At 52.8% G+C, this 11,055-nt stretch overlaps 1 protein-coding gene across 2 annotated transcripts; it reads right to left on the reverse strand.

Annotated features, from left to right (window-relative positions):
• Positions 1 to 3,676: 3,676 nt before the first annotated feature.
• Positions 3,677 to 5,465, reverse strand: MBLAC1 (metallo-beta-lactamase domain containing 1). 2 transcript variants are annotated; one of them, XM_011985719.1, is made up of 2 exons: positions 5,101 to 5,465; positions 3,677 to 4,801 (listed from the first exon to the last, which is right to left on the reverse strand). In XM_011985719.1, the coding sequence occupies exon 2, from the start codon at positions 4,771 to 4,773 to the stop codon at positions 3,937 to 3,939; it is 837 nt and encodes a 278-aa protein (XP_011841109.1). In that variant the 5' UTR covers positions 4,774 to 4,801; positions 5,101 to 5,465; the 3' UTR covers positions 3,677 to 3,936. The 2 variants fall into 2 exon arrangements, with proteins under 2 accessions (XP_011841109.1, XP_011841110.1); XM_011985720.1 differs by having other exon boundaries at positions 5,032 to 5,377.
• Between the last annotated feature and the right edge of the window lie 5,590 nt (positions 5,466 to 11,055).

Consider the following 11,055-nt stretch of genomic DNA (forward strand, 5'->3'; position numbering starts at 1 on the left):
ATGGGGTTTCACGGTGTTAGTCAGGATGGTATTCATTTTCTGACCTCGTGATCCGCCCACCTCGGCCTCCTGAAGTGCTGGGATTACAGGCGTGAGCCCCCATGCCTGGCCTGGCCAATGTATTTTTAAAACAGGAAGTACAGCTCTATGTTAACCCCAGATCTCCACTCCTTGTCCTCCCGACAGCCCTGAAGCCAGTGAATCTACATGCCACATACCAGAAGGGGCCCCTGATGGCAGCAGAGACCGCTGAGGACATCATGCTGCACTGGCGCTCCCACGACTGGCCCCTACGCTTGGCCCATAAACCAGTGGCCTCCCTGCAGTCTGTGGCATGGCAGCTGAGGGGCCTGGCCAGGGGACCCCACATGGTGGTGGTGCTGGGCTTGGGTGCCCATTTTACCACCTTCCCTCCATCCATCTTTGTGCGATGACTGGCAGGGATCCAGGTGGCCATGGCAGCCCTGCTGGCCCGGGAAGCCGGCACGCTTCTGGGTCATCAAACTGGCCACCACCGGCTATAAGTCTGTGTGTGGCAGTGACTGGTTCACCCTCCTGGTGAACCAGCTCCTCCGAGCCGCCTTTGCTCGTCTCCCTGTGGCCTTTACAGGTGACTGGGAAGTGACCTCCAGCCTGGCCCTGCCAGACAGCATCCACCCAGGCCTGCTCATTGTCCACAACAAGGTGGACTTGCTCCTTTCTTTCATCTGCCCCACCTGAGTGCATCTGGGGGTCCCAGGGCTGTGCTGATGGGGAAGCCAGTGTGACCATTAAGCCTGGAAGCCTTTTCACTCAGCTATTGGGACCTCTTTTCCTACCTCTGCCTCATGAAGTCCATAAGATCTACCAGCATGAATTGGGATGTGGGGCTGGGCGCCGTGGCTCACACCTGTAATCCCAGCACTTTGGGAGGCCGAGGTGGGAGGACTGCTTGAGTCTGGGAGTTCGAGACCAGCCTGGGCAACACAGCAGGACCCCTTTCTACAAAAAAATAAAATTAGCCCAGCATGGTAGCATGTGCCTGTGGTCCCAGCTACTTGGGAGGCTGAGGCAAGAGGATTGCTTGAGCCCAGGAGGTTGAGGCTGCAGTGAGCTATGATTGCACTGCTGCACTTCAGTGTGGGTGAACTCTCAAAAAAAAAAAAAAAAGAATTGGGATATGGATGGTGGCAGGAAAGGTGAAGGGAGGGGGAAGCCTGATAGAGGTTTAGTTCCCACATGAAAAGCAGTGCTGAGATGAAGGTGGGGGACAGAGCCCACAGCTCTACACCAGCACATGTGACAACTGTCATTTTATGTTCGAGTCTCCATTTAGGGTATCAACAAGCCTTGCAAAGATATGAGATAGATGGCATTTCAGTTTATCAGAACCACCCTCTTGGAAAGGATGACTATGTGTGTGTGTGTGTGTGTGTGTATATATAGAGAGAGAGACTCTTAAGTGCTGATATGTAAAATGAAATATTTCTCCTAATTGTCAAAAGTAATATATGCTTCTTGTAGAAAATTTGAAAGGATACAAAAAAATTTAACAAAATAAAAATCACCTGGCTGGACATGGTGGCTCAAGTCTGTGTTCCCAGCATTTTGGGAAGCTGAGGCAGGTGAATCACTTGAGGTCAGGTGTTCAAGACCAGCCTGGCCAACATGGTAAAACCCCATCTCTACTAAAACTACAGAAAATTAGCTGGGTGTGGTGGCGTTTGCCTGTAATCCCAGCTACTCGGGAGGCTGAGGCAGGAGAATTGCTTGAGCCCGGGAGGCAGAGGTTGCAGTGAGCTGAGATCATGCCACTGCACACCAGCCTGGGTGACAGAGCAAGACTCTGTCTCAAAAAACAAACAAACAAACAACAACAACAACAAAAACATGCTGAGGATTGTAGAACCATATATTGCATGAGGATACCCAAATCTGAAGTCAGTCTGGGGACAAGGACCTCAGCCTCCTGAAGCATGGGAGTACATGGATGTCCCAACCTATAGCTGGGACTACAGGCACGTGCCACCAAGCCCAGCTATGTATTTATTTATTTATTTTGAGAAAGCGGGGTCTTGCTCTGTTGCGCAGGCTGGAGTGCAGTGGCGCGATCTCCGCTCACTGCAACCTCCGCCTCCTGGGTTCAAATGATTCTCCTGTCTCAACCTCCCAAGTAGCTGGGATTACAGGCACCCGCCACCACGCCCAGCTAATGTGTGTGTGTGTGTGTGTGTGTGTGTGTATTTTTAGTAGAGACATGGTTTCACCATGTTGGCCAGGCTGGTCCGGAACTCCTGACCTCAAGTGATCTGCTCACCTCAGCCTCCCAAAGTGCTGGGATTGCAGGCGTGAGTCACTGTGCCAGCCTTTTTTTTTTTTTTAATTTTAGAAATAGGGTCTTGCTGTGTTAGTCCAGACTGAAGTGGAGCGGTAAGATCACAACTCACTGTAGCCTGATCAAGTGAGCCCCCACCTCAGCTTCCTGAGTAGCTGAGACTACAGGCAGGCACCACCACACCTGGCTAATTTTTAAATTTTCTATAGAGATGAGGTCTCACTATGCTGTCTAGGCCAGTCTTGAACTCCTGGGCTTAAGTGATCCTCCCTCCTCAGCCTCCCAATGTGCTGGGATTATGGGCGTGAACCACCACATCCAGCCCTACCATGGGTCTTCTTGCCGCTCCAGTGAGTCAAGCTGTCTTGTCTCAGGGCTTTTACACCTGCTGTTCCTGAGCCTGGAACGACCTTCTCCCAGATCCACACATGGCTGGCTTTCTTCTCATTTGGTTTTCTGAACAAACATCATCTCCTCACCAAGACTTTTCCTGACACCCTAAATAAAAGAGCCCCCTCTCGGCCGGGCGCGGTGGCTCAAGCCTGTAATCCCAGCACTTTGGGAGGCCGAGACGGGTGGATCACGAGGTCAGGAGATCGAGATCATCCTGGCTAATACGGCGAAACCCCGTCTCTACTAAAAAATACAAAAAAAAAAAACTAGCCGGGCGAGGTGACGGGCGCCTGTAGTCCCAGCTAATGTAGTCCCAGCTACTCGGGAGGCTGAGGCAGGAGAATGGTGTGAACCCGGGAGGTGGAGCTTGCAGTGAGCCGAGATTGTGCCACTGCACTCCAGCATGGGCGACAGAGCGAGACTGTGCCTCAAAAGAAAAAAAAAAGAAAGAAAGAAAGAAAGAAAAAAACAAAAAACAAAAAAATTAGCCAGGTATGGTGGCGGCCGCCTGTAGTCCCAGCTACTCGGGAGGCTGAAGCAGGAGAATGGCGTGAACCCGGGAGGCGGGAGTGAGCCGAGATCTCAGAGTGAGCCGAGATCACACCACTGCACTCCAGCCTGGGCGACAGAGTGAGACTCCACCTCAAAAAAAAAAAAAGTAGCAGGGCATAGTGGCACTTGCCTGTAGTCCCAGCTACTTGGGAGTCTGAGGCAGAAGGATGGCTTGAGCTGGAGGCTGCAGTGAGCTATCATTGTACCACTGCACTCCAGCCTGTGTGACAAAAAAATATGAACAGATACGTTAAGTCAGGTGACTAAAGAGTCATTTCTGTGCCCTGCACCTTCTCTCGGCAACCTCCATCCTATAAGAAAGGGGCAACTGGCCAAAGTATGCCCCTGCTGCAGTTGCAGATTACCATGTTTGCACGATTATCACCGTCAATGCTTCACATTTACATTAGGGCACTATGATTTTCAATGCAGTTTCCATTTTTATTTTGGAGACCTCTCCCAGGAACCTTCCCCCATTTTACTGAGGCCCAGGGAGAATGCACAGGGAGCTGAGCTCGTCCTTTGATCTTAGTTTGGTGGCAGATATAGGCAATGATACTGACGATGTGATGGCAGTGTCAGGTGCACTCTGTCCTCACTGGAAAACTAGCCTCCTGGAAGGGCTGGAAGCTCTCACCCTTGACTGCTCTGACTTTGTCTCCAGCAACTCCTGGCTGTTAGGGCTTACAAGAGTCCAGTCCCTCTCTGGGCTGATCAGTGCGGGGCGGGCTCCTCTCTCCGACCACCGGCTCCTGCTCGCTGTTCCCTCCACCCTCCGTCTCGGTCTGCGCGGCTTCCCTGAGCACTCGAAAGGGGGGACCGTGACCAGGTACGACCACGTCGGCAACGACCAGGACTCTCTTCCGGCTCCGCTCCTGGGCTGCGGGATCTTCACTCAGCGCCTGCCACGAATCCTCGTCCCCATCTCGCTCAAAAACATCTCCCGCCACCACTACGGTACCCAGAGCCGTGCCGGCCACCACCACGCTCACGTCGCGCTGGCCCCCGTGGCCCGGCGTGGCCCACACCTCGAGCCCTGGGCCCAGGCGCAGGGGCTGCCCCTCACCCAGCCCGTGGGGCAGGTAGCGGCCTCCGGGGAGGCAGAAGTCGTGCGAGACCAGCAGAGCCGCGCCTGGGAACAGCCCCAAGTTCCCGATGTGATCTGAGTGCCCATGGGTCCCCACAACCAGCGTCACGTCTCCCGGGGCCACACCCTGCCCCGCCAGCGCCCTCAGCAGCGCCTCCCGAGCCCAGGGGCCCCCGGTGTCCACCAGGATGGGGCCACAGGCCGCCTCCTCCAGGGCGGCCTCTGCGCCGCCACTCCCGCGCGGGGACTTTCGGTGGCTGGAGGCCGGGCCCCGGGTCTGGGGTAGGACCAGGGTTACGGAGCCGTCGGCGCGCACGGCGTCGCCCACCCCCTCGGGCTCCGCGTAGCCCTGCAGCAGAACCACCACGGAGTAGGGGTCGCCGGGCACCAGCAGAGGGGACGCCCCGCGCAATGGCTCGGTCCGCATGAGGCTGCTCCTGGCAGGGAGGGACGGGCTGGGGAGAAAGGAAATGGAGCAGTGGGCGACCGTCCTATCCCTCTGCGATCCCCCACCCGAGCCCGGCCCCGCCATTGCCCCTAAGCCTCGGTTCTCTGCCACCCGCCTCCCATTAAGTTGGTATCACCCTCCCTGCCCAAGATGGTATCGCCCAGCCTCCCCTCACACTTGGGCCCGCCCCTCCCTCGGCATCCTCGGCCCCCGCCCCGTTCCTGTAGCGGTACGTACGTCCTTGCCCGTCACCCTCCTAAGGCTATCCTTTGTATTCCCCTCTATCGAATCCTAGCCGCGCTCTACCTTAGGCCTCTGCTAAGTCTTGCCTCACTCGAGAAAAGCGCAGAAATCGAAAACGCGCGTGGGAGTTTGTCCTCTGCGAGTTCCCGTGCACCCAGATATGGCGGCCGAAACGGCGCCGCGGAGGTAGCTGTAGTTCCGGCGCCTTTACCGTCTGCCACAGGAGGCCGTTTGGACTCCAGCCTCCTGGCGGTTCTCCGCCTCGCGACCCCAGAAGCTTCCTTGGACTGCAGAATTATGAAGCGCCATTAGCTCCGAGGAAGGGTCATGCTCAGTTGTCCAGGCTGGAGTGCAGTGGCGCGATCAGACCTCACTGCAGCCTCGACCTCCTGGGCTCATGTGATCCTCCCGCCTCAGCCCCCCGAGTATTTGGACCACAGGCGCGCACCACCAGGCCCAGCTAAGATTTCTATTTTTTCTTTTTTTTTTGTAGAGACAGGGTCTAGTTCTGTTGCCAGGACTGGTCTGGAACTCCTGGGCTCCAGCGATCCTCCAGGCTTGGTCTCCTAAAGTGCTAGGATTACAGGTGTGAGCCACCGCGCCTGATCTTTTTCTCTTTTGAGACAAAATCTCTCCCTGTCGCCCAGGCTAGAGTATAGGGACACCATCATAGCTCTCCCCAGCCTTGAACCCCTGGGTTCTAGCGATCCTCCTGCTTCGGCCTCCCGAAGTGCTGGGAATACAGGCGTGCACGCCCCTCTAAATTTTTTTTTTTTTTTTTTTTTGAGACGGAGTCCAACCCTGTCACCCAGGCTGGAGTGCAGTGGCACGATCTCAGCTCACCACAACCTCCACCTCCTGGGTTCAAGCGATTCTCCTGTCTCAGCCTCCCAAGTAACTGGGATTACAGGCGCCCACCACCATGCCCGGCCAATTTTTGTATTTTTAGTAGAGACGAGGTTTCTCTATTGTTGGTCAGGCTGCTCTCGAACTCCTAACCTCAGGTGATCCGCTTGCCTCGGCCTCCCAAAGTGCTGGGATTACAGGTGTGAATCACCTCGACCAGCCTCCAGGCTGGTCTTGGATCTTTTGGACTCAACTGATCCTCCCATCTCCACCTCTGTAGTAACTGGGACTACAGGCGCTGCACCACCAGCCTTGCAGTCTTCTTAATTTGTGTGTGTGTGTGTGTGTGTGTGTATAGAGGTGGGGTTTCACTATGTTGCTCAGCCTGCAGCTTCAGCTTAACAAGACAGCGGCCATTCTGCCTCATTGACCAGCTAGCTATGTGTGCCCTGCTGTTGTTTGAAACTTTAGGCCCAACTAGTTTTTAGAAAAAAAGAAAAAAGTTTAATAGCAATATAGAAAATTTAGCACCTATGAAACTATATGGTGGGCTCTCGGTGACACTGATCTGAAGTAGACCAAGTATCTACCCCACCGAATTTATCAGCAACTCCAGGCCATGACCCAGTGTCCCATTCTCCTTCACGGTTTGCTGGTGTGTAGCCTTCTGGATGCAGGCAGTGTATATAGATCGCAGAGAATGTCCGTTCTGGCCTCTTCCTTGGAAGGGTCTAAAAGCACTTTAGCACTTAGCTAGTGACTTTCCCAAAGCCCACAGCTCCAGTGCCACTGCTGACCTCTAGGTGGGGGTGGGGATCAGTTAAAGAGGAAAGCTTTCAGTACTGTCAGCACATACACCTGCCAATTAAGGAGCTGGATGGAGTTCATCTGTAGGAGCAGGACCTCCACCCCCACCCTCCACCCTGCAAGCCATGCCATGCTGTTTCACCAGGATCTTGCTTGAGGTTAGATGGGAGAGAACAGCTACAAGCTTGGGTGGAGTCACTCACAAACACACCCTGAAAGCTGTGGAGCAGGGAGAGCGCAGACTTCAGAGGGCTCTCTATGATCCCTTCCCCTCTTGAGGGCTCAAAGACAAGGGTCAAAGATCTTCTCGGTCGAGTTTGGGGTGGCCCCCTGTCTTGGTCATCTTGTCTCCTCCCTCCTCTTCCTCCTCCTCCTCCTGCTCTTCCTCCCCTTCTGTTTTCTCTTCCCCATCTGTGATCTCCTTTCCAGTCCAAGTTTCCTGTAGACATGCTAGATTGGATGACAGAAAACAATTCATATATTAGTCCTGGAAGCAGGGGAGGCTATGGCTTGGCAGGAGGGGAGTTCAGTCCCCACGCTTACCAGTTTCAGCAGCTGGGAGCACATGACCTTCACAGAGAAAATTTTGTAGGGGCTGCTCCTGATGGTGGAAGTACCAGTCTCCCACAACGTCTTCAAACTCCTCCAGCATGGTCTCACACTGGTCAAGTAGAAGGGCCAGAAGAGTATCTGCTCTGGAGGAATTTGAGATCCCTCCTGTCTTCTCTCCCTCCTTAACCTGACTGATTTTGGAGAGGCAGGTAGCCAGGAAGCTAAGCTTGGTCTACTAGATGTGCGATCCTCATTCATTCAACAAACATTTACCAGCACCTACTCTGCCAAGTAGGTTATTAAACTCTTGAGTTTTAGCTCCTTGGCTGTAAAATATGTACGGTAATTGCACCTAGCACATCAGGTTGTTGAGGGTAAAATGAGGCTGCAGATGCAAAGTATGTGATCCAGAGTCTGGGACACAGTAGGTGCTTGATAAGTGATGGTGGATATCATTAGCAACCTTTTTTTTTTTTTTTTTTTTTTTTTGAGATGGAGTCTTGCTCTGTCGTCCAGGCTGGACTGCAGTGGTGGGATCTCAGCTCACTGCAACCTCCACCTCCCAGGTTCAAGCGATTCTCCTGCCTCAGGAGTAGCTGGCACTACAGATGCACGCCACCACGCCCGGCTGATTTTTGTATTTTCAGTAGAGATGGGGTTTCACTATGTTGGCCCAGATGGTCTTCAACCCCTGATGTTGTGATCCGCCTGCCTCGGCCTCCCAAAGTGCTGGAATTCCGTATGTGAGCCATCGCACGCGGCCCATTATTACTTTTTAAAAATTTTCCTTAAGGCAGGGCCCAATGGCTTATGCCTGTAATCCCAGCACTTTGGGAGGCCAAGGCAGGCGAATCACCAGAGATCAGGAGTTCGAGACCAGCCTGGCCAACATGATGAAACCACGTCTCTACTAAAATTACAAAAAATTCGCCGCGTGTAACGGCAGGCGCCTGTAATCCCAGCTACTCAGGAGGCTGAAGCAGGAAAATTGCTTGAACCCGGGAGGCAGAAGTTGCGGTGAGCTGAGATGGTGCCATTGCACTCCAGCCTGGGCAATAAGAGCGAAACTCCGTCTCGGAAAAAAAAAAAATTCTTTAAAATTATTATTATTTGTAGTGAAGGGTCTGTTATGTTGCACAAGCTGGTCTTGAACTCTGACCTGAAGCACTCCTTCTCCCTTGGACTCGCAAAGTGCTAGCATTACAGTTGTGAGCCACTTCACCCAGCTCATTATGATTTCTTCTTTTGTTTGTTTGTTTGTTTGTTTTGAGATGGAGTCTTGCTCCATCGCCCAGGCTGGAGTGCAATGGTGTGATCTCGGCTCACTGCAACCTCCACCTCCTGGGTTCAAGTAATTCTCCTGCCTCAGCCTCCCAAGTAGCTGGGATCACACCACCACATCCGGCTAATTTTTGTGTTTTTATTAAAAACGGGGTTTCACCACATTGGCCAGGCTGGTCTTGAACTTCTGACATCAGGTGATCCACCTGCCTCAGCCTCCTAAATTGCTGGGATTACAGGTGTGAGCCGAGCCACCGTGCCCCACTGGTCCTGGCCCTACTTTAATCAATGGCACAGTCCTCACTCTGCCCCATTCCCCATGCTTGGGGTAGACGCCCCCTACAGTCGAACCCTAGAACCCAGCTCCCCTCTCAGGTTCCCTTCTCACCTCCCTGGATGGTGCAGTATCTGATCCTACCTGCTTCTTGAGGTATGTGACCTCCACGCTGGGCTCATCCCACAGCTCCAGAGGGATCCCCAGATCCACCTTCACCCCCTTCTGCACTAGGCCTTTCAGTGTTGCCATGGTCTGACTCTGACCCTGAGAGATTAAGAATTTGGCATCAGCCCAGCCCACCACCCCACCCCTCCCCTCCCTTCCCCTTTCTGCCATTTCAGTTTTGTCAACTGCTGGAGATTCACAGGTGAGTCCCATGATGGTGAAATGATGGGCAGATAACCTCTGGAGGACCTCAGGGGATACAGATCTTTGTTTCTGAGAAGTGGGGTCCTGCCCTGGGGAAGGGTCTGACCTTGGCATATCTCAGTGAGCCCTTGCGCTCAGCGTGAACACTGTAGTCCAGGATCCGCTCACATAAATTCTCTAAGGCCTCTTCCAGCCTTGTCTCTCTGTGGAAAGAGAGGAAACACAGATTTCCTGGATGCTGTAGGAACTCCCAGAGCTCCCTTGGGGGTTGGAAAGGGGAGGAGCATGAAGGACTCACGAAACGCTGTAAGGCACGTGTCTCTTCCTCTTGCCTGTGTCCAGCACCTGCCCCAGCTCCAGCACCTCTCGAGATCGACCGGTGCGACTCAGCTCCCCCTGTAGCTCTGTGCTCAGCAGCTTACACACTGGTGGGGAGGAGAAATGTCCAGGGGAGGTGAAAGACAGACAAACACACCAGTCATTCATTCTGCAGATGACCTGAGGCAGCAGAGCATACAAGTGCAGACTCTGAGCCAGACTGGCTGGGTTGGAATCCTGGCTCAGCCATTTAGCAGCTGTGTGGCAATCTTCCTGCTTGCTGTGCCTCGGTTTCTTCATCTTTAAAATGGGATAATAGGCCAGGAGCGGTGGCTCACGCCTGTAATCCCAGCACTTTGGGAGGCTGAGATGGGCGGATCACTTGAGGAGTTTGAGACCAGCCTGGCCAACATGGTGAAACCCCATCTCTACTAAAACTACAAAAACTAGCCAGGTGTGGTGGTGCACACCTGTAATAGCTAGTCGGGAGGTTGAGGCAGGAGAATCACTTGAACCCAGGAGGTGGAGGTTGCAGTGAGCTGAGATCTCAGCACTGCACTCCAGCCCAGGCAACAAAGGAAGACTCCATCTCAAAAAAAGTAAAATATATTAAAAATAAATAGGCCAGTGCGGTGACTCATGCCTGTAATTCCAACACTTTGGGAGGCCGAGGCAGGTGGATCACGAGACCAAGAGATTGAGACCATCCTGGCCAACATGGTGAAACCTTGTCTCTACTAAAACTACAAAAATTAGCTGGGCATGGTGGTGGGCGCCTGTAATCCCAGCTACTCAGGAGGCTGACGCAGGAGAATCGCTTAAACCCAGGACGCGGAGGTTGCAGTGAGCTGAGATTGCACCACTGCACTCCAGCCTGGGCAACAGCATGAGACTCTGTCTCAAAAAAAAAAAAAAAAAAAAAATATATATATATATATATGTGTGTGTGTGTGTGTATAATAAATACGATGGGATAATAGTATGTCCCTCATAGGAGTGTGATGAGGATTAAATCAACATATATAAAGGCTGGCACATAGTGAGTACTGTATAAGTATTCACTGTTATCCTGCATTTATTTATTGAGCTCCTTCTGTATGCATACTAACAATATAATAGACAGCAATAAAACCTATTATCTCTATCTACAGGTCTCTGTCAGTGTAGTTGGGACAGATAAACCAAGGATGACAAGATATGGTGAAGCTGGGCCTGAACTCATGGGCTCAAGTGATCCTCCCACCTTGGCCTTCCCAAGTGCTGGGTTTACAGATGTGAGCCACTGTGCCCAGGCCTGTTGGCTGTATTCCGATAGAAGGCCTGCAGAGGTGTTAAAGCAAGGACTGATACAATTAGGTGATTAAGTCTGTTTAAAAAGATTCACAAGTCAGGGGAGAAGAGCGGGACACGGAGGTGAAAGGAGACAGAGATGAGGACTAAGTCATGAGACTATCATGACTGCCTCTCATGATACTGAAATACAGTTTTGTGGGGGTGAAGAGAAGAGAAAAAGAATCCAGGGAAGAAACGTAAAGTCAGGAGGGCAGCAAACTAGGGCATCAGGGCCA

This window comes from Mandrillus leucophaeus, unplaced genomic scaffold, assembly GCF_000951045.1.
Source record: "Mandrillus leucophaeus isolate KB7577 unplaced genomic scaffold, Mleu.le_1.0 Scaffold29, whole genome shotgun sequence".
Lineage (NCBI taxonomy): Eukaryota > Metazoa > Chordata > Mammalia > Primates > Cercopithecidae > Mandrillus > Mandrillus leucophaeus.

What these genes read in the sequence shown, in the direction of transcription:
- MBLAC1 (XM_011985719.1), bottom strand. Translation starts at nt 4,773, where the DNA reads ATGCGGACCGAGCCATTGCGCGGGGCGTCCCCTCTGCTGGTGCCCGGC.